Raw genomic sequence first — 23,647 nt, forward strand, 5'->3', positions numbered from 1 at the left:
GGTCCCGCCGGCCCGGGGCCGAGGCCTTTCCTCGCCCGGAGCCGCGGCTGCCTGGGTGTCCGGGCGCGGCGGGGCGGGGGTCGCGGGGGCCGCAGCCCCGGCTTGGCCGCCTCGAGGCTCCGGCCCCCCCCACCTGCGCCGCGCGGACCCGGGCGTCCGACCTCCAAGCGACTGCCGGGACGGGGCTCCCCGGGGTCCCGCGACCCGAGCGGGCCGGGGCGGGGGGGCGGGGGCGCACCCCGCGGGGGCCGGGAGGCCGCTCGGCGCTCCTCCCCCGGCTGCCCGGCGCCGCGGGCCGCGGAGGAGGAGCCGCGCCCGGGCCCGCGCCGCCCTGGCTCCTCCCCGCCGCGCCGGCCCGGCCCTTCCTCCCCGCGTCCGGAGCTCCGGGTGGCCGCGGCCGAGCCGGGAGCCGAGCGCGCTGGGCGCGGCCGTCCCGCCGCCGCCGCCTCCGAGCCCAGAGCGCGCCCGCGGCATGGTCCCTGCGGCGGCGCCGGGCGCTTGAGCCCCGCAGCGCGGTGAGCAGGAGCCCGCTCCGGGGCCCCCCCCGCGGCCTGGGGTGCGCGGAGGCCTCGCGCCGCCCCCCGCCCCCCGCCTCCCCCGCCGCCCCCGCCGCGGGACGGGCTGGGGCTTCCCCTGCGGCGCCCGGGGCCGGGGCGGGAGCTGCGCCCGCGCGGGGCGCTCCCGGGGCCGGGGCGGGGGCGGGGCGGGGCGGGGCGGGCCGGGGGCGGGGAGGATGCGCGCCGCGGCCCCGGAGAGCCGCGCTTTTGTACGCGCCGGCCCCTTACATATGGAAATGACGCTCGCGCGGGTCCCCAGTCGCGTCCTCTTGAAGGACGCCCGGGACCCGCGGCGCCGGCTGCGAAGTGCTGTCCCGCGTCCCGAGCCCTAACAAAGCGTCCCCCTCGGCTTTGCAGAGCTCCGGAGCGGGCGGCCGGCGGCGCGGGCGCGACGGAGAGGCCGCCGGAAGGTAGGCGAGGACGGCGCGGGCCGAGCCTGTGCGCTGCCTGGTGACACAATGGGGCGTCGGAGGCTTGGGGTGCGATGGGCTGCGGGGCGGAGGCGCAGCTGCACGCAGGGCGCCGGGCCCGGGGCTGCGCGCCCGCCTCCGCCCCCGCCTCCGCGCCCCGCAGCGCAGCCGGGGCTGGGGCCCTCCTTCGCCCGCGTGGTCCCGGCCCGCAGCCGCCCGCGGAAGGCCGCTCCCGTGGGCAGGGCCCCCAGCGCGCGGAGTCCCCGAGGGAGCAGAAGGCGGGTTGTCCAGTTGCCTTGTGCCCCCCAGGCCGACTTGCGATCGAGACGCCGGGGGAGACCCGAGGTGATGAGCCTGGGCTCTCTGAGCAGCCGGAGCAGTTTGCGGCCCTTAAACGGCGCGAGGGGGGTCTTAGAAGGTGTGTGGGGAAAACGCATATAGGAGGACTTCCCCAGCGCAGTCACTAGGACTAAGGGGAAAAGGACGACACGACACGCGGCTGTTGCCTGAAAGCCTTGCTGGCCAGCCCCGCGCGGCGCAAGTGTGGAGCGCTGCGGGGGAGGCCGCCAGGGTCCCCGGGGCTGGGCTTCTGCAACGACCAGACCGGTCGCTGACAAAAGGACAAAGCTGCTGGAAACACTTCACTGCTGAAAGCTCCCTCTGTGAAGTTAGAGAGAGAGGGAGAGGCATTTTCCGAGTCTCAGCCCTGGGCAAACCGGGGTAGAGGTGCGCATAAAACGGGAGCTGGAAAGATTGCCCTAGCGCGTACCTTGCCAGACAACTTAGCTATCAGGAGATCCTGTGCCTTCCTTATTTAACAGGGGCAGAGGAGTTCTTGAGATGGACTCGAATGGCAAATACAACCTAACTCCTGAATTTGTGAAATCAAAACCGATCGCATGGTTATCTTTTGTGACACGGTAGCCTTTTAGGATTAGAATCCTGATAAAGTCCATCGTGGCACATGGGCTGAGCTTCTGAGGTCATGGACGATTTCTCAGTTGGGCTCCCTTCTGTATGTTGACAAAATCTTACGTCGGCTTGTTTCCAGCGGCTTGACAGTCTACAAGGAAATGTATTTTTCCTGTGTCAGCTTAATTTTATCTCGAATCTTCTCTAGTGGCTAGCGTCTTGGTGGATGACCTGATATATTGGCAGATCTTGCTCTGGAGTTTGTGAAAATTTCCAGGCCGTGCATAAAAGTAACATGACAGGCTGGCTGAAAAACCAGTTATCTCTTCAGCCTTTGTCAATGTTCTTAGGGAGGTGAGGTGAACTCCTGGGGAGTTCCTTTGTAGGTTTATTTTCACCCATTCTCTGGCCATTCCGCCGGGGGAAGCATTCTTAATCTCAGCAGAGATAAAGGGAAGGACTTACAGATGTTCCAAATGGGTTGGGCATCAATAAAGATATTGCCAAGGCAGGAGAAGCCTTTACAGGGGCAATGGAAGGGAAGCCATCACAGGCATAGTCTTTGCATTAAAATGTCAAAGATCAGTCATTTTAATAGGCACTTGCTCAGAATGGCCTGGTGTCTTTCGTCATCTTTTTTCATTTTAGATATGTGATGACCCATAATGTCAAAAGATGTTAACTGTCGCAGAGGGGGAGAATAGGGCCCCAGTGAATCCTGAACAGCCAACCTTGATTTAATAGGCAATATTCTTATCTTAAGTCAAATGTTGCTAAAATAAATTGTTTTAAATGTCACTGCAAATGACTTTCTAACATTTCACCAATCTTGATGCTTCCATTTTCTGTTGATAATGAAAATACATTTTATCAGTCTTACATTTATAAAGGGTTGGCAAGTTGAGCCAGAGCATTTTAGTGGGCTTCAAGCAGCCTCTTTGGGAGGTTTATTTTTACAGATGCCAATTCATCTGTAAGCCAGTAAATTATGTGGTTTGAATTCTGGCTGTTGAGCTTACATCTGCTGGGCAGGAGCTGGTGGAGAAACTGAGGCTTGCAAAAAGATGTTTTTATCTTATTACAAGTAGAATTTTTAAAGATTATGGGAATATGTAAGTGAGCAACTTTTCCCCCCCAAAATTAGAACACTTCTTTGTTGCAATCTGTATCAGCAGTTAATCATTTATTCAAGCTTTTGGATGGAAAAATTACAAAGTATTTATGTTCTAATGTTCACATAAAAAAACAAAGTTGGGCAACTATTGTTTATAGATGTGAGAAGAGAAGCTCTCCCTCGGGGAACTGTGCTCATAGCTGCAGGCATTCTGAATTAATTCCAGTAAATACGGCTCAAGAAGTGAAAGTTGCTATAAGCAGTCTCTTTCAAGAAAGTAACAAACATGTTTTCTGCTTCTGTAATTTTCTTAGTAGCTGATTACAGGCTATTGATTGAACGTGCGAGGCTAATGATTTTCTTCCTCCAGCTACCCTGAGTTGACTCCCTGTTTGGTAATCTACCTCACTGTTAGATTTAACAAAAGCTTGGTTTTGGCCCATCATTCAGGATAGTAAAATATGAAAAATATTTTGAATGTTTTAGAATAAATGCAAGTAGGATGTAGTCAGCAAAGGTGGTTACTTTCTTTCAAATCTATGTAACGTGACTTTTTTTGTGTGTGTAGTGGCATTTAAACTTTTGTGTTCTTTCTGCCATGATTTTATTCTTGGTGATGCTCTGGTGCTTGTGGTATCCAGCTAGAACTGAGGTACTGCTGGGAACTGAGAGGAGGTTACCTCACAGGAGTCATTTTGATGAGCAGCAATAATTTCTGGCAGAAATATCCTATAGAGATATGTAAATAGGGACAGTTGCGTTTTCTATTAAAGCCTTTGCTGAAACTGAATTTATTCTTGTCACTATTTCGTTATATACTGAAGTGAGTCCAAATTGACAAGACTGGAAATCTTTGCAATTAAAGTGTTTGCAAAAAAGAGAAGAAAAAGAAACATTTTAATTTGATCATTGGCGTTGGGAGGCTCTGACTTGCCAAATGGTGAAAGCCGAAGGCATGAATGAAAAGCTTTCCCAAAGTAAGGTTTGTCCATGTTCACCCCTTTTGTTATAAAGTAACTAAATTAGTCACTTGGTGGTCACTGCCTGGTCTGTGGACCCCCAACAGCTATGTCTGAACACAAATCTAAAAGCATCTATTATGATACCCAAGGAGAGCGGCTGAGCCAAGAGGGGCATCCAGACATTCCTCGTAGCTGTTCAGCTGCTGGACCATCTGGAGGGAAATAAAAGGCCTGGGCTAGGGGCTCTGGCATTGTGTTCATTTATTATTTGGTTTTCCCTTGCCAGACTTTGTCCCTTTTTCACTCCCTCTGTCCCAGAACAGAGTTCCCCTTTGGCTGGGGTGCCATTCTTACAAACTCCTTTCTGTACCTCGGATGCTGGAAAGTTCATAAGTTCATGTATCCACTTCATGTTGGCCTTATGTTGGGGACTTCATTATTCCAGCTGTACCTCCACCTATTTTCCAGTCCCAGTTGGCATTGTATTCATCAGCCAGGGTTGCCGAGCGGAGCGCAGTAACACAGATCTGTAATGGACATCCCTGTCAGGGGCTGCGCATTTTGGCAGCCCTGTTTTGAGTTATTTGGAAGGAAAATGCTCCAAATAGTTCTCAGTATGGGTGGTTATTGGGTGGTAAATGTTTTGATAAATGGCTCTGCGCATCTGCCTCTTATTTATCCATCCCTAGGTTAAAACTCCAAAATATTGCCACACTCGCCCTTCTATTCCAACGGAATTGTAAAGACTTTCTGTCAGTTTGATGGGGAAGGTAGATGGTGAGGAGAGGCCCTGGGTTGTGGTAGGTTTATAAAATTGGAATTGTCCTTTGTGATTTGAAGGAGGAGTTGTCACTCAAAACCCAACTTTCTTCATCTCTGAGTAAGATTTCTGTCTCTGGTGGGTGTCTGTAGGCTTTAACTCTGGAAAGCATTGATGGCACAGATTAGACATACTTAAGTGTTCTGAGGAAGTAATTTAACAGTGATCAATTTCTGGATTGTGCCCACTGTTGAAGATAGGGGACTCTTCCTGATCATTTTTATTAAAAAAAAAAAACAAATGCATTTCTTCTTTGCTCTAAATCCCAACTCTGCTTGGAAAAAAAAAAAAAAAAAGAGTGCTTGTTATGTGTATCACTATGCCTTATAGGCTATAATTATTCAATAAATGGTTTGAGAGGTAGGGAGGAAGAAACCCCACTCTTCCCCTCACTCCAATTTGGAGGAATTTGTGGCCATCAGGTTTTCATGGTGGTTTCTGGTACTTGGTACTCTTTATTAGCTGATTAACACATGAAGGTGGAGATAAGGGATTTGCCTTAATGTCATTTCAGTGGTTACATTCATGTGTTGTGTGTGCATGCATAGGATTGAGAGCATAATTTATAGAGTCCAGAGTTCAGATCTCAGCTCCACCCCCATATTAGCACTGTATCCTTGGATGAGTTGCCTGATTTTACATCTTAAAATGGGAATATGATGTCTACTTTAAAGAATTAGAAGGATTAAATGAGATCATTTATGTGAAGTACTCAGTGTAGGCCACACTCAGAGTAGGTGCTCGGAAGTTTAAAAAAAAAAAGTTTCTTCTTAACTCCAACTATATTTCAGCCTTTCTGCTTTTGTTTGATGTTAAATGTATCAGTAATCTGCTTTTAAAGATGGGGGAGGCACGGAGTCTTAACTTGCTGCCGCTAACCATTTAGTAATATAATATTTATTTATTTATTTTTAAAGATTTTATTTTATTTACTCATGAGAGATACAGAGTGAGCGAGAGAGAGGCAGAGGGAGAAGCAGGCTCCACGCAGGGACCCCGACGCGGGACTCGATTCCGGGTCTCCAGGATCAGTCTCTGGGCTGCAGGCGGCGCTAAACCGCTGCGCCACCGGGGCTGCCCTTATAATATTATTTATATATGCATTACCTGCTCTGTGCATTCTTCTCTGTGAGGCATTCCACAGCCTCTACTCTGCTTCTCTGAAGGCCGATCTCTGGCTGTTGACTAAGTTACCTTTCTTCAGTTTACCCCTCCTTTGTCAGTCGCTCCTGTTTTCTTAGTGGTTTTCTCAATTCTCCTCTTTCTCTGGGACTGTCCTGTCACTTGGTTGCCATCTTTATTTTTATTTATTTATTTATTTTTTAATTTTTATTTATTTATGATAGTCACAGAGAGATAGAGAGAGGCAGAGATAAAGGCAGAGGGAGAAGCAGGCTCCATGCACCGGGAGCCCGATGTGGGATTCGATCCCGGGTCTCCAGGATCACGCCCTGGGCCAAAGGCAGGCGCCAAACCGCTGCGCCACCCAGGGATCCCTGGTTGCCATCTTTAACCCCCAAGACAGCCCTTTCAGTTAGGTATTATTATCCCTATTCTATAAACAAGAGGACTTTGGAAAGTGTTTAGTTTAGATTCTCCTCCAAAGTCATGTCCTAGAATTCCCGCCCCCACCCCCCACCCCAAATCCCTACAAATGCGGCTGAAGTTTATGAATCTATTCGCTTAATTACTAACTCCTTAAACTCCAGCCAGTTCTGGATGCTACACTTTGGGATGGATTCTGGCTTTCTACTGCTTAGTTACATCTAAGACTGAAAATGCCTTTGAAAAAAGGGTTGGATGGGGAAGGAGAGGTGTGCTTGTGGAAGAAACAGGCATTTCAAAGTCTTCAAATGCTCATTTTATCACTCATTCAGGGTAAGTTTCCACTCAAGGGATCTCCCTACACTGTCAGTCCATGATGTTTACTGGGTCCCTGGTGTGAGGAACAGACTGTACTATGGATCTGGGGGAGGATGTAAAAGAAATGAGTTGTGGACCTTGTCCTTAAGGAAATTTCTGCCAAGTGAGGAGAAAAAAATTCTTGCACATGAAATTACTCATGAACATTTGGGGAATAATATCAACCAGTAAAAATGCATTCTGTGCCAAATGAGGACTGACAACTTGTCACCATATGTAACATCGTTTGGATGTTTCCGTATGCTCATTTGTTCCGCAGATTTGGGGCTGTTTTCCACCCCTTCAGTCAAAAGAATGTTTTCTGAAGCACAGTGTCTTGGGAAGGAGGGAGATGAAATAAAGAGATAGAAAAGGAAAGCTGCTGTGAAGAGATTGATTTAGTGAAAATCCAGTGACCTCCCAAAGAACAGGGAATGATAGTTTATGAAATTCAGAGCTATGGATAAGATCAGGACTTTGCAGTACATGATGAGTTTTAGGATTTTCTTTCATTGGTCTAAATGAACCTATCCCCGCCCCTTAAAAATAATTTGAAAAAGAGGAAATGTTAGAATTCTTTCACTTTTGAGTTTTTTTTTTTTTTAATGCAAAATCAAGTGAAAGTCGAATAGGCAGCCTTTTATGAAGTTGGTCAGATTGTAGCCCACGGGACTGTAAAACCCAGAGTGGGGCTGAGAGCTCTCGCAATCCTGAAAATCCCAGCACACCTGGGTGTTCTCAGATGTTAGCCAACAGCAACGTGCAGACTCTGAGTAAATCTCATTAGCTAGGCATTGGCCTTCTCTAAATTCCTAACTTTTGTGGCTTTGCTTAACACCTTGGTGTTTCTTTTCTGATGCTCTGATGTTTATATAGCACTCTCAACTTATTTTGAAAACATTTGCATGGTGATTAGTTAACCCAACAGACCAACCCTGGGAAGGCAGCCAGAGCCCGCAGCACCTTAGTAATAGAAAAGCTGATAATTAGAAGACCCATTCTCCACTTCTCTCTCTCTCTCTCCCTCTCTCTCTCTCTCTCTCTCTCTCTCTCTCACACACACACACACACACACACATACCCGGACCAGGAGCCTGGATCTAGATGGTGCTACATTGCTTTAATGAGTGGCCCCAGTAAAAACTGAAGAGTGGTGGAACTTTTTGAATCCACCTAGTTCTGCTGAAACTCTTGGGATGGTCAAGGCTCTGTTTTAGCTGGTAGTATTTTGAACAGTGTCTGTGGGAAGAAAGCACTGCCTAGAGTGGCACTGACGTGTGATGGAAGCTTCTCTCGTTTTCAGTCCTGTCCATGTTCAACACCTGAACTTGCATGTTGCCTATGTTTCCCATCTGCTCTATGAACATCACCTCTAAGTTAGAGAGTTCCCTTACTCAGGGCTTTTTTTTTTTTTTTAAGATTTTATTTATTTATTCATGAGAGACACAGAGCGAGAAAGAGAGGCAGAGACACAGGCAGAGGGAGAAGCAGGCTCCTCGCAGGGAGCCCGATGTGGGACTTGATCCTGGGTCTCCAAGGATCATGCCCTGGGCTGAAGATGGTGCTAAACCACTGAGCCACCAGGGCTGCCCACTCAGAGCTTTTTGTTTTGTGCCTTTTTTTTTTTTTTCTTACGATTTTATTTATTTTTTCATGTGAGACACAGAGAGAAGGGCAGAGACCTAGGCAGAGGGAGAAGCAGGCTCCCTGCAGGGAGTCTGATGTGGGACTCCATCCCAGGACCCCAGGATCATGACCTGAGCCAAAGGCGGACACTCAACCACTGAGCCACCCAGGTGCCTCAGAGGTGCTGCTTTTAAAACTAGAATGGTGATTGCCAGGAGCTGGGGGAGGAGGGCAGTGGGAAGTTTCTCTGTGGTGGGTACAGTTTCAGTCATGCAAGATGAAAAAAGTTCTGGAGATCTGTACAACAACACAACATATAGTGAAGATTGTCCTTACACCTAACATTTTGTTAATAAATTTTTGTAAAATTTCATGTTATGTGTTTTTTTTTTATCATAGTAAAAAATGTATTGGCAAGAAAATATATTTTTTAAAGTGCTGCTTATAGTCAAGGAGCTGATTCTGAGAGCCTTGTTTCAGATGGCTGAGGTCACCGTCTCCAGGGTATACGCTGTGTTTGGCTCTATTGCATCATGGTGAAGGGAGCTTCAGATGGGCAGGTTTCAGGCTTATTATTGGAAGCCACACCACATTAAAAATTAAATACCGTGTAAGCAAAAAACCCCCAGATTTCACTCTTAAGATAGGAGGTACCTAGAATTTCATGATGTATATTTTTAGCAAAAATGATTCTGAGTTCATCATGAGTCCACGTTTTTATTGATCCCAGGAAAGGTAGAGAAACAGAAGGGTTGGGGGTTGGGGGTGGTCCAGAGGACATAAAACAGGTTGACCAGGTGTGCAGATGTGAGATGGTCTGGATAAGGGAGGTTCCCTGAGACTCTGTATGATTCGTCTGGTCTGCAGCTCCTCTGAACCTCATAATCTGAAAGCTTGGAGTAGTGTTTTCCCGTTTCTCTAGGCAACTAGGCATTACCTAAAGCTCCTGGGGACTAAAGTGAGCTTCAGGGACTGCTCTTCCTGTCACACCTCATGTAATTGCACCAGTGAAGTTAATTGTGCAGCTTTTTGAGGAACTTGTGTAAAAGGCGTGTGTCTCATGTAAACAGGGAGGTGGTTTTGTATCAGACATGTTCATCTAGTGCTTCTCGCTGCAAGTCTTCAGGCCAACAGTGGTGGGGGGCATCTAGGCTGAACGAAGTGGAACTAAATAGGCTGGCCACAGGGGTGGGTTGCAACATCTGGGCAGGCGGGCTGGAGCTCGCCAACTTGCATGGAAGCTCAGGCCCCACAGCCTATTGGTCTACCAATTAGTTTGAAAGCACTGAGTATCTGAAGTGGCCTTTCACCTTCTGTAAGTCCAGGGCCAGATGAGCTGATGAGAGAACTGCTCTTTTGGTCTTGAGTTTGAGACTGGCTGCCCGCCTGAAGACCAGGCAGGAGAGGAGACTCCCTCATTCTGGTAACGTTACCCCGCATGACCCGGCCTGTGGCTGTGGCCCTGGTGTGAGTGCCTGTGGGAACTGGGCTGGCCAGGGCTGGCTCCTGGAGAGCCCTACCGTCTTGCTGGGGGTTGGGGCAGGGGATGGCGGGGGTGGGGGGGCAGCATCACCTCTCTTGCCTGCCTCCACTGAGGTCCTGATCGACCAGCACCAGGGGCCAGGCCACACAGAGCATTCCCGAGGGGCTGGCCAGGGCACGGGTGGGACTCCCGGGGCTGCCACAACCCGCCCTTGTCTCTGTTCCACACAGGTGAGCTCCGTGGGCTATGGGATGGATGAGGTGGAGCAGGACCAGCATGAGGCTCGACTCAAGGAGCTGTTTGACAGTTTTGATACAACGGGCACTGGGTCCTTGGGACAGGAGGAACTCACCGACCTTTGCCACATGTTGAGCTTGGAGGAGGTGGCCCCCGTGCTCCAGGAGACGCTGCTTCAGGACAACCTGTTGGGCAGGGTAAGGTGGGGAGGGGGAGAAGGCAGGCAGCGGGAGGGAAGTGGGTGCAGCTTCTGTCAGGTGCTGGCGGGGCGGGCGGGGGTGGAGTGTGTGCAGAGCAAGCGTGTTGCAACTTGCTTCTGACATCCTGGCTGTGTGTGCCCCTAGCTGCCAAGCTGATAAACAGAGAAAATATAATGGCAGGACCCAACAGTGTGGTTTGCTCGTGTTATGGAGGAGGGCCTGCTTGGATTTGTGTTCTGGAATAAAGGGGTGCCCTGAGCATCTTAGATGAAGACAGAAAAAGGGGCAATGAGAGCATGTTTTCCAATGCTCGTTCATTGTGGATCATTTTATGGACTCTGCATTTATCATTGGGGCAGAGGGAGGGGACCACGATCTCCCTTGAAGAGAAGGAAAACACAGTAAGAAAATTGCCACTCACAGAATGAACGGATTGCTGTTATGACTTCTACTCCCAATAAAGCTGTTTCTTGTGCAGATTGCTTCTGGGGTGAAGTATTAATTAAACCTTTCACCTAGGAAATAAGACAGGAGGGTAAGTAAATACAGTGCAGGTTCATTTAAAACCCAGCACGACTTGCTTCCAGCAGGGATATGTGCTTATGCTGATGGTAACTTCTGCATTTGACAACAAATAGTCAATGTTGTCCCCACAGATCAAGTCACAGAAATGAGTACAGGGTGAGGAGGGACCTTTTGAACTCTTGCTGTTAGTGGGAAGGATGTTCTCTCTGTCTCTACCTTATATTGTCTTTAGTTCTTATAATTCTAAGAGCATCATTTGTATGGCTTTGAGTCTTGCTATTGATTTTTTAGAACAGATGAAAGGAAAAAGTGGGCAATTCTCCGAGCTCTGTTGTTGTCATTGATGACACTTTGTAGACAATGGTTTTTATCATGTGGTATGAAGTGGGGAAGGAGTTGTGAAATTCAGCTTTATTCCAGTGACTGAATTTCCTTTTTTTCATTTCATTTTCATTGTCTCTTAGTTGACACGTTGACACGTTGGGTAAGTGACCTCAGATACAGCACGACGTATTGCCTGTCTGTGACACAAGACAGACGGGAGTAGCGATCATCCTAAAATGAATGTACAAAGGATGCTATTCTCAGGGGTTTGGCACTGTGAATGTCATGTTTATCAGGGCTCACACTTAGGAAAAACAAATGTGAGGTGTTTTACGAAACTGGAACCATTCTTGTTCACTCTGGGAGGGGAGGGATTAGTTGCTTGGGGATACATGTGGTCTCTGAAAAATGCTGAAATCTTGCTTCAGAAGCCATAGAAATGGGAGGTTTGGGGATGAAATCCTTTGCTCCTCATCATGCAAGGCACTCAAATGTGTTTTCGTTCTGTCTCATTCGCGGACACCTTGGGGAGGCAAGGGAGTCTCGCTTCCCACTGTGGTCCTTGGAGATCTCAACCCTTTGGTATACAAGGAGTAGTACCAAGAGTGGATCTGTCTCAGTGCTTATTAAAGCCTGAGAAGACAGATACAACCTCACGTTTCCTTGAGAGGTTGTCTCCAAGTCAGCGTAAATATACAACCCTCTGCCGTTAACAGATTGCACCTTGGTAGCACATTAACAGTCTGCTCTCCAGATGTTGCACATCTTTGCCCTCATTCAGCAAACTAAAACAAGGGAACAGTTATCGATTGATTTGTTAACGACTTGACACTATCAGCCCGCTTTTTACGTTTGCTATTTGCTTGTGAATAATGAATACCTAAGTGGTCTATAGCCTGATATTTACTTAGTGAGCCAGTGATAAAAGTTAAATAGATGTATGCATATTGATTTCATGTGGGAGGTCCCTGGTGACTGTCTTGAGAGCAGGGTTGGCATGAATTAATGCACTACTGTTCGATTTGCATTTTTTATGAAACAGAATTATTCTCCTCAGATGATCACATAAACTTGGCCATATGTTCTTAAGATACTCTATATGGTCTATAATTTTAAATTAGAAGGAAAAAATTCCTTAGGACTCACTGAATAATTCTAAGTGCCAAAACCTTCATGATAATATTGAGTATGGATCATAAGTTGGAAATTTATAAGTTTTTTTCAATGCCAGTCATCCTTCCTCTCTTTAGCAGGTATTTATAGAAAAACTTATAAGAGTTCACAGTTTGCTTCATACACAAGGACAAAGAAATAGCATGACAAATCCAAATATATTCAACTACTCATTAATTCAACAAATGTGTATTGTCGGGGTCCTGCATGTCAGGCATTCTGCTAGTCTATGTTATAGGTGCAACATATTTATGTTTATCATAGATAAGGTTTTCCATTAGATTGGCTTTTGGATATAGTAATATCCAACAGCTTCTTGGATTTTTAGAGTTTAAAATTATCTTTAAATTTTAATAAGTAGAGTTTTTAAATAAAACAAAACTTCCAAGTTTACCTTTATTGGAATTGAGCTGAATTACTCTTTTTTTCTTGAAAAAGAAGATAAAAAGCATTGTTCTCCTCAAGAATATGAATATTTCTGTTTATTTTTTTCTTTTAAAATCCATCTGTAATAACTTTCTGTTTTTTTTTTAAGCTCAATATTTCTTTTGACAGTTGTTAAGGAAAACGATTGAAATTGACTTGCCATTTTCATGCATTTTGCTACTAGGCCATTTACCCCCCAAATTATGTTTCTTTTTTCTTTTCTTTTTTTTTTTTCCCAAATTATGTTTCAATTCATCTATCTGATCTTGCTTTATAACTTGAAGTCATATTCCCCTGAGCATGGTACTCGCCAAATAAGTGTTTGAAATACCTGATGATTGTGGATCACTGATTTGAAGGAAGCAGGACATTGCCGGTAGGTGTTTCCTGCTACAGTATCAAAAGGGCTCCATCCACATCTTGGTCATCCATTAGGCACCTGTCAGGTGGGTGGGAGCCCAAGGCCAGGGACTCCTGACGATACTGAAGACCTTTTAGTCTGGTCAGGTAATGTGCCTGGCAGCTGAACGGTCCTGAGAGCAAATACTAGAAATATATAAGGAAACAGAACAGCATTGGCTTGCTTATTGAACCAAGTTTTCATCTAAGCAATTGATATTGGTCACAGGTGCTTCGTGTTTTTTGTCTTTTGTTATTATTTTTAAAGATTTTTTTTATTCATGAGAGACACAGAGAAGCAGAGACATAGGCAGAGGGAGAAGCAGGCTCCCCGCAGCGAGCCCGATGTGGGACTCAATCCCAGACTGAGGATCACGCCCTGATCCAAAGGCAGATGCTCAACTGCTGAGCCATCCAGATGTCCCCTTATTGTTATTTTTTAAAATTCAAGTTAGTTAACATATATTATTAGTTTTAGGGTAGAGTATAGGATTCATCAGTTGCATGTCACAGCCAGTGCTCATTGTATCATGTGCCCCCCTAATACCCATTGCCCAGTTACCTCATTCCCCCATTCATCTCCCTTTCAGCAACCCTGTTTGTTTGCTAGAATTAAGAGTCTGTTATGGTTTTCCTCCCTCTCTGTTTTTATCTTATTTTATTTTTCCTTCCCTTCCCCTATGCTTATCTGCTTTGTTTCTTAAATGTGTCCTTTCAATTAAATGTTTTCATATGCCTCTCATTAGAAATCAGGACATAAATATGATAGTCTACCTTGGTTTTATTGAAGCTGTTAGTTATATCATTTTTAAAAATGTATTATCCTTTACTTAAGGAATATAGCAACTTTGAAACCAAACAGACCCCTGAGATTCTAAGGAGTTTCCTTGCTGTATTCTCTGATACGAATCTGGTTGCCGAAGTGCTCCATGTCCTTGGCACTCTTTAGAATCAGAACAAGCCACCTGGTCACAGAGCTCACAGTTGGCTTCCAAAGAGTCCCATTGGTGTGTGGACTTTGGTCATAAAAGGCACTTTGAAATTTTTAGTGTTAAAATCTGATAGCTTTACAAATAAATCATTTAGTGCAGTTTTCCCACCTTCATTTTAAAGTGCTTGGGGCTTCTTTTATAAATATTATGATTAATTTCATGTGGTGGATTTGCTTGTTTGTTTCCAGTCCATTAAAGCTTTTTAAGATTTCCTTCTCTTATGTACTTTAACCGTTTGTAAAGTTAATCAGAAATACAGAAGTATCTTCGGGCCATGATTATCTCAACGTGTGCTCTGTATGCAAAATGACGCTTGATCATCAAATAGTGTCTATTTATAACTACCCAATGTTCATGTTCCTGTTTCATATTATTAATCTGAGGCTCTTAATGGGTTGGAGGAAAGGATGGCAACATTTGTCATGGCATCTCTTGTTAAATGTCTGGAAGTTGCTTTATCTTCTTGTTTAACCACCATAGTTTAACCTGAAGTGGTGAAAGGTATTTTCTGATTCCTATTTTGTCTTGTGATTCTGTAAACCATCACTCCCTTTCTTTACAACAGTCTCCACTGGGTCTGAACTCCTAAGGGTCTGTGGTTCCCAATTAGAGATAAGAAGATGTTCTGGTTAAGAGGCTGCAAGACTTGCTTCTATTCTGTATTAGTACTTTGTTGCCAAACTCATTGCAAAATTAACTTTAGTTTGGCATGCTGCCAACCTCGAGCCCCTCAGAAGTATGGATGGAAGCCAGGGTGAGGGGAGGGCTGTTGGGAAAACTAGCACGTCTCGGTGAGAGGTAGGAACAGGTGTGGAAAGGCTGTCCTCTTCTACCTGCTTTATTTCAGTAATGACTGTCTCTTCCTCTGGAGAAAGTATGGTCCATAATGCCGATTTGATTTGTGTAGTATTCCACCAATACTCTTATGAGTAGCTTCTTGTTTGGATAGAGGGGGCAGTTCTTTAGTGTCCATCACAGATTTTATTTTAAAGATTTGTATTTATGCATGAGACACACAGAGAGAGGCAGAGACATAGGCAGAGGGAGAAGCAGGCTCCACGCAGGGAGCCCGACGTGGGACTCGATCCCAGAACCTTGGGATCACAACCTGAGCCAAAGGCAGACACTCAACCACTGGGCCACCCACATGCTCCTTCATCACTGATTTTAGACTTTAATGTTCATCTATATGGCAGAGAAACCTTGGAACCCAGAACTTGGAGAAGTACATTGACCTGTCCAAGGTCAGGCAGCTCATTTCAAGCAGCAGCCAGATAGAAACCCAGATTTCTCCATCCCTGAATTTGAATGTGTGTCTTCACGGTCTCCTCAGACTCCAGATGCACAATAATAAATCTCATTCTCCACACCCTCCTGCCCCCACTGCTACCACATCAAGACAGTGTATAGCATTAGAGCACAGTGCTTGAAGTCAGACTCGGATTCAAGTACTGATTCCTGCTATTGTTAGTTCTATGGGCGTGTTACTTTATATAGTCTGAGCCTAAATTTCCTCATCTGGGGCACCTGGGTGGCTCGGCGGTTGAGCGTCTGCCTTTGGCTCAGGTCATGATCCTGGGGTCCTGGGATCGAGTCCCGCATCAGGCTTCCCATGGGGAGCCTGCTTCTCCTTCTGCCAATGTCTCTGCCTCTCTCTTTGTGTCTCTCACAGATAAATAAATAAAATCTTAAAAAAATTTTCCTCATCTGTGTAATGGAAAAAATAATACCGTCCATCCAAGATCGTGATGATGGTTGAATTATATTGTATGTGTCAAAGACTTAACATAGAGCCAGGCATACAGTTAATTACTATGTTCTAGTCTGCCTGTATGCTTCTCTCCCTCCTTCCCTTACATACCCAGAATGGGTCTTTGATAAATAGTGACTTCCCAGTAATGATTTCCTGAGAAAGCTCATAGGAGTAGAAAATGGATTTGCTAGAAATTCTCTTGTGTGGCAGCAGTTTACACCTATTTCCATTTATAGGCAGGGCCTCTTGGATCACTCTTGGAATATGACTTCATACAGTTGCTTTAGGTTTGGACTTGTCTTTTAAAATGGACTTCGCCTCTCTTCACATTGTCTGCAGTAAATGACCACAATAATGCATGCGTTATTTAGAATAAAATCTTTCACAATTGTCTTTCATTATGAAACTGTCTCTTTTTCTGTGTCTCTTCTCTTTTGCATAATCCTGTAAACATTTTCCCACATAGTGATCTTCTGAAGAGGCCCTATTTTCTCTACCGATTTCAGCTAGCACTCCATGTTTTGAGTGTTCTTTCATCAATTTCCCTTTGTATTGTTAGATACGAACCTCCTTGGTGTGATGATAGTTACATGGGCCTTTGTCTCGTTTAATAAGATCACTTGGTTGAACACTTGGCTTAAGCCTCTCATCTTGGGGCTGTTTGAAGTATTGCCTGCACACATGTGGAAACTGTATGTATTTGATCTCTGTGATTGCATGAGATGATTTTATGCAACGTTAAGTTCCTTATTCTACTTCCTGTTGCAGGGTTTTTTTTTTTGTGTGTGTGTGGTTTGAAGTAACGTTTCCTTCTTATGAGGTGCTTGACTTTTTTTCAGAAAGGCAAGTTGTGTTTCTAAAAAAGCATTCAAATGAAATTTGGAGAGGAAAAATGAGGAGGTAAATTTCTATTAAGCGGTGGTGACACATGACAAAAAAATCAGACTTGACTAGTCTTCCTGTTAATTTAGTTTAAATGTCATGTGTGTTTTTAGCCCATCACATAATTTTCCCATTGCTGCAAACTGCCCTTTGAGGCATACAAGATAGAGGAATGCTTGTAAAATGAATGGCAGCAATTATTATTCAAATGAGGGGGTACCAACCAGGGGATGCACAGCTTGGAGGCTTGTTACCGTGTGAGATTTAATTGCATTGTGTATTTGTGGGGATTTCTAAATTTTAACATAATGCAATGGTAAAGCTCCCTTGGAGGAGAAAAATAGTACTTACAAATTCTAGTTTCCCAACTTAGTGAGCCCATTGATGCACATTTCTTCACGATAGAGGGCATTTATTAACATTTTGGTTCTGGGATGTGCCCTAAGGGGCTCTTCCAGCATATCAGTATTCAGGAGCGTTGTAGGAAAGAGCAGTCACCTGCCTCTGTTATAGAATTATCTTCTTGGAAGATGAAGATGTGGAATTTACTGTTATTTAACGTGGAAGGTCTAGTGTCTGTCTGCCCCTGTAGAATGGAAAATAAAGATCAATTTAAGACTTAAGGCTGCTCTAGTTGTTTTGATCAGCTTGCCATGTTTTCATTCTTGGATTTTTAGGGGTGTGTGGGGAGGGGAGGGGAAGAGGTCCATCAGACAGATATTGCTGGATTATGAAGAACCTCCAAGTTAATCATGTTTAGTCTTTTACAGACCCTTCTTTTAAAAAAAAAATGTGGCTGATTTAATAGGTCCATTTCAGAAACTGTTAAGCTTTGCCTGTGAATATCTTAGGGAAGCCAAAAATCACAAAGCTGTCCCACCAGCTTGTTCTTGTATCTCTGGAAGCACTCACCAGGTTCTGCTTTACAGGTGCTAATCTACTTTCTTCTCTCCCATCCCCTTCTGCCCTCCCACAATCAAGATTCTTTCCAGATTCTTTACCCCTGGGGTCCCAGTGTACTGCTTTACATGGGCTTTGTGTCAAGTTGAGTATGTAACGGAGCAGCACATAGATTTCCCTGAGAGGCCAGACCAGCAGTGAAGCATGCCTGGGGCATGCAGGGCTGCTGGGCTTTGCTGAGTCCAGTCAGAAGTCCTGGGTTCTGCACGTAACCCCGAGACTTCAAGAAGGGAGGCCTCTATATCTAGCAAGGCACATCCCTTCTTTGTGCTCTGTCTCCTCAATTCTACGGGGAGATGCCTGCTTTGACTGACTCACGTGGGTGTTGTGAGATCAAATGCCCAGGAAAGCATGAACCTGCAATAATATACCTGCTCATCTCGTGTTATCCAGGACGCACATTAATCCAATTTTCTAACAACTGGATCCCTTACCCCATTTAGTGACAGTCTTAAAAATAAAGTTAACCATTTGGGATTCCAAACTTTTTATTAAACATCATAAGGTGTTATTCTTGATTATTTAAAATCTTTTTGGTCAATCAGTTATTTGTCTATATTATAAGAGCCATACTCCCTGCACTTCCTTACTGGCACATAGATCCTTGTCTCAACACTAGATAATCCTAGCCTATTAGGGTTTTGAATGCATGTCTTTTTAAATAGTTAGTATAGTTTTGCGTGTGTGTGTGTGTGTGTGTGTGTGTGTGTGTGTGTTTTAAGGTTTTATTTATTTATTCATGAGAGAGAGAGAGGCAGAGACATAGGCAGAGGAAGAAGCAGGCTCCCTGCAGGGAGCCTGATGTGGGACTCATCCTAGGGCCCCAGGATCACACCCTGAGCTGAGGTGGGAAGCTCAACCACTGAATCACCCAAGTGTCCTTGGTGTAGTTTTTAAAACCAGGTTTTTTTAAGTGTAAAAATTATACTTTATTTTTGCTCGAGAGAAGATAGTTCATGTCTTTACTCAACCCCAAGATGTCAGCAGTTACTTCTTGAGGTATTCACCTCAGAGCACTCCTGTCTCTTATTTTCTGCTTCAATCTATACTGGGTTGGGAAGCAGGAAAACAAAGCTTATAATAAATCAGGTAAAGTGAGAATAAATCACTCCTGAGCTGGTTTTATGGCATTTTCTATGAGAAGAGTGTGTGGGCTTTCTGATGCCTTCCTCAGCTTTGGACATAACTTGTTTGTTTTCCAACTGTCTGCTCTTCCATTAACTGATAAGCAATCTCCATATGAGATGAGGTTTTACTACCTCGAAGGGTGGTGTGTTTGTATGAGGCCTCAGTGTCCCTGCAATGTGGTGTAACAAAGTCTTGGAAGTTGAATGGGATTAATATCCAGATTATAGGTATAGGTCATTTTTCAGAGGGAGTCAAATTGAGGTGCATAGACTCCTGGCCAACCTTCCTGGCTAATACCCACTGAATGGAACTGTGTAAGGACTAGATTCAGGAGGGCTGTCTCTAATAACCTCTGTCAAACCTTGGACCTTTAGAAGACCCAGCAGAGACCCACAAGTGAAAGATAAAGGACTTGAAGTTTTCAAGGCAAGTACCGCCTTTTCAAATCGGAGCCTCTTTCTGTTCAACCTACAACAGGCAAGGAGAGACCAAGGTTTCCTTCAGGTCATTACCATCAGTATCCTAAGGGAGAAGAACACCCCTCTCCCTCCCTGCCTGCCTGAGCTGAGGTCCCTAAACACGGCACACTGGATTAGTTCCTCTCATGTTGATCAACTGTCTGGATCCTGGTGTGGAGGCAAGACCCCTGCTGTCACCCACAGCATTTGGGTATCTTGGTTTCTTTCGTGGCCAGTTGCTTTGCTTGAAAATGTGGCCATTTCTCTGGAAAAGTAGAGGAAATAGTCATGCCATATACCTATCAAGTGATGTTAATGATCACTTGCTGAGTACCTGATAAGTCCCTGGAAATTCTAGACACCTTACATAACTCTCATTTTAATTTCCTCATGCCACTGTGAGGGAGGTGTCATTATAAATAACATAAAACACATGCAGTTGCTCTTAACACATTAGCTGCCCAGGCTCCCTGTGACGTTCCTGAGAGGATGCACTCTGTGATGCCAGAGCCATTTTGTTCATGGCTCTGTCAGCAGGGCCTAGGATAGTGCCTGGCACATGGCAGCTGCTCAATAAATATTTGTTGAATGAATCATAAAAATCATTAGAAATCCCTTTTTTACACATGTGTGAACTAAAGCTCAGAGAGGTTTAATAATTTAGCTGATTTGGAGCAGGAAGTAAGTGGTTGAGGCAGGGTCAGCACAGAGCCTGTGCTCCTATCCCTCCTACTGATCGCCTGAGAGGAAGGAGTGATTCTTTTTTTTTTTTTTTAAAGATTTTATTTATTCATGAGAGACACAGAGCGGGGGCGGGCAGAAACATAGGCAGAGGGAGACGCAGGCTCTATGCAGGGAGCCCGATACGAGTCCTGATCCCAGGACTCCGGGATCACGCCCTGCCCTGGGCCAAAGGCAGGCACCAAACTGCGGAGCCACCCAGGGAGCCCAGGAAGGAGTGATTCTAATAGGAGGTATAGTAAATGCCTGGCAAGTGTCCCTGGTTGGGAGAGCCCTTGAATATGTGCTGCTTGTGGACTGGCTGATTGGGAAGATGGCTTTGCCCCTGGAAACAGGAGCCAGGATGCCACAGTGCCTGAAGCCCACACTCAGACTTTGGGCAAGTTAGCAGGACATGGCCCTCTTCCCTTCTGCAGGCTCCTTGGTGATTTGTCCCTTGTGAACCCTAATCAACACCACTTCCCTTTTTGCAGTTTCTTAACCTTTCGTTGATTGCAGGGCCCTGGCTCTCTAGCAGATGCCCTGCCTCCCTTGACAGATTTCTTTTTTTTTAAGAGGGAGAGGAGGCAGGGGAGGGGCAGAGGGAGAAGGAAAGAGGGAATCCCACGCAGACTATCTGCTGAGCGCAGAGCCCGGCGTGGGGCTCAATCTCATGATCCTGAGATCATGACGTGAGCTGAGACCAAGAGTTAGACAGTCAACCCAGTGAGCCACCCAGGCTCCCCTGCCTTGACAGATTTCTGCTCTGGCTCTATGGAGTATACTGATTTTTAGTGTATACTATCTAAAGGAACATAATTTTAGAAAGTAGTTCTAAGTGATCAAAATGGATGTGGCAGAAAAAGCACATATACTTTGGGAGAGTATGGTGCATTGCAAGCATATACAATTTTATGACATAGGAACCTCAGTGGACTCCTCTCCTTTGTATCAGTTTGCATGGGTAAGGCATTTGCTTTCTTTCCTCCATTGTTTAGATTACTAATGAGGTTTGCTTCTTTTCCCAATGTAATTTCGAAGTGGTTTTTATCTGTCACCTCTATTTAAACTTCTAGGCAATGTTTTGTAATGATGTCCAAAGAGACCCATAGCAACACAAATATCAAATTTACTGACTTTATATTTACGTATGGGCTTCTATATAAATAGGTGCCACATTATCAAACTAGAATTATGGCAAAAAGAAATACCATCTTTCCCTTCTGCCCCATGGTGAGATCACATAAATTTAAGTTATAGAATATACTTGGCTATGAAGAAAACTCTTTTACCCCTTCAACCAAAGCAATATCCCAATTCTGAGTAGTTACTTAAATAAAACTCATGCTTTTCATCCTTCCATCAAGGAAATTGTATTTTTAAGAATTCAAGAAAATGCTTCCCAAGTTTCTTTTATTCTCTGTGTTTGTTATTGGTTTCTTTCTGTTTATAGAATCACAGGCACCTTGGGAGATAAATATTATATACCTGCCTCAGGCAAGACTATATTCAAGTCATCCTCAAACGGTCACAGACTCGCTTCTAGAATGTCTTTAGAGACGAAAGCATCTTTGGAGCATTGTTTCAATGGATCATTTACTTGGGAAGTTTTTCCTAATATCTAACCTAACATCTTGTGGTCTTGTTCAGAAAAATAAAAGGAGTTGAGCTCAAAACAGATCTTTTTCTGAGTTTACAAAGAGGGTTTTGCTCTATAGCTTTCCCCCTCGGGGTTGAATAAATATTGATACTAATGTTAGTGTTTATGACACTGGGATGTCAGAAACGATCAGTCCACTTTCCCTCCAGTGCTTTAAAGAAACGAAGAAAAGGGAACAAAAGCAGGTTATGACTCACTTCAAGGTTGTCAGGATGTTACCAAATGGTTCTGGTACCTTGAAGATGGATTTACTTCCTTAAGGCTGTAGAAACTATTTTGAATTTATTTTTTAATTGTTTATTTTTAGGTGCATTTTGACCAATTTAAAGAAGCACTAATACTTATCTTGTCTAGAACTCTGTCAAATGAAGAGCACTTTCAAGAACCAGGTAAGAGCATTCATTATCTTTTCTTCTCTACATTTTCCTTTAAAAATTGTCCAGGGAAGAATTCAGGGACCTTGAAGCATGTCCATGAAAGATTTGGGCATCTGCCTTTTACAGATTAAACAGTTATTTCCAGTGACTGGTCTTTTGATATTATCCTAAGAGCCTTGCAGCTGTCAAACACTAAAATGGGGCTTCCCTACCACAACATAGTATTATAGAAGAAATAATTGGATTGTTCTAGGCAATATGTCAGATGGCATGCCAGTAACTCATTCTTGGAATGAGCGGAGTAAAGCCTTTATCCTACTTCCGGTGTACATGGAAGGATCTGAGTTGGGGGGGAGGATTTTGCCTGAAAGGAGGGTGGCCAATCTAGAGATAATCTCATTTAGTCCTAGTAGGTGGATAACCCTCTACTATAGATGTTATCACATTATATTGTAATTGATAATATATATTTCAAGCGATAGTTCTTGAGAACCATGTTCATTTTTGTATTTTCAGTATCGAGTAGAATGCTTCACGCGTAATAAATGTTCAACGAATGTTAAAAAATAAAAGACTTAATGTTACACGTCACTTTTTTTAAACACCATAGATTATAAGACATCATTATTTTATGTATCTCTGAAAAGAAATTTTTTTTGCCAGCTATAAATAGTAAAATGCCATTGATTATAAGACCTATCCTAATGTCAGTGTTCAAATCTGAGGGTGTGGGGTGTCTTGTGGTGTTTCTTGGTATTTTTACTTATTTAAGGTTGTCTTTCATCTTGATAACAATAGTGCTTGTGAGTCTGTCTTAGGATCAATGAAATATGGTAAATATATAAAGGAAAGTCTAAATAGGGCTGAACTTTGTATTATACAGTCCAGTTTTATCCAGTTATGGGTTGTCAGGCTAGGGGTTGGCTATAAAGGAGTGTGAGGAGATTTTTGGGGTGATGAAACGGTTTCATATCTTGATTGTGGTGGCAGTTACAGGTAGGAGTTTTTCTAAACCATAGATTTGGGCACTAAAAGAGTGAAATTTATTGTGTGAATTATATCTCAATAAAACTGATTTTTAAAAAGATACCAAAAATATAGTCCAGTTTTTGAGAATGAAGAGAAATCATTAACATTTTGTCACTACAAAGACTCCTTCAATGTGACCTATTTAGATAAAGCACAGATGGGAACTCATTTCTTCACTGGTGATCTAGTTCTTCATTATACTTTCTGGAATGCTCAAGATTTGTGTCACATGTATGAACATTGCATTTAGCAGTGTTTTGGATTCGAGATCGAATCTCCCCTTTCTGTCTATTGTCACTATCCCTAAGAAGGTTATCAACAACTCTGGGGCTTGCCAGAGTTCTCTAGAAGCGCACAATGAGCTGGTGGGGGAGGTTATTGCCTTCTGGAGATTTTCTAGACTGAGAATGTCTGTAGAGATCACCACTGCTGGAACATGGGCTTTTACTCTTATGAGGTCCCACATTTTTGTTGGTATTTTTAGGGACCCTGAGTAGAGCTCTGGTGACATGTCCCCATTTTAGTTAATAAGCGCCTCCGTAACCTAAGTGTTAAGTCTGTTGTTGTTCTATTGTGTGGATCATGTGCCTTTATGTGGGTTTGGAATGGGCAGTCCTG

At 44.5% G+C, this 23,647-nt stretch overlaps 1 protein-coding gene across 13 annotated transcripts in view; it reads left to right on the top strand.

The window, feature by feature from the left end:
* Positions 1-364: 364 nt before the first annotated feature.
* Positions 365-23,647, top strand: part of NIN (ninein) — a 98,727-nt gene continuing 75,444 nt past the window's right edge. For 7 of the 13 annotated variants that reach the window (XM_041758323.1, XM_041758327.1, XM_041758330.1 and 4 more), the window contains exons 1-3: positions 737-967; positions 10,017-10,220; positions 21,931-22,012. In XM_041758323.1, coding sequence (XP_041614257.1) covers positions 10,038-10,220; positions 21,931-22,012 — 265 coding nt within the window. In that variant the 5' untranslated portion in view covers positions 737-967; positions 10,017-10,037. Of the gene's footprint in view, positions 516-736; positions 968-9,628; positions 9,727-10,016; positions 10,221-21,930; positions 22,013-23,647 lie in introns of those variants that run through there. The other 6 variants (XM_041758328.1, XM_041758329.1, XM_041758336.1 and 3 more) reach the window with 4 other exon arrangements.

The sequence above is a fragment of the Vulpes lagopus genome, chromosome 6 (genome assembly GCF_018345385.1).
Source record: "Vulpes lagopus strain Blue_001 chromosome 6, ASM1834538v1, whole genome shotgun sequence".
In the NCBI taxonomy this organism is placed as follows: domain Eukaryota; kingdom Metazoa; phylum Chordata; class Mammalia; order Carnivora; family Canidae; genus Vulpes; species Vulpes lagopus.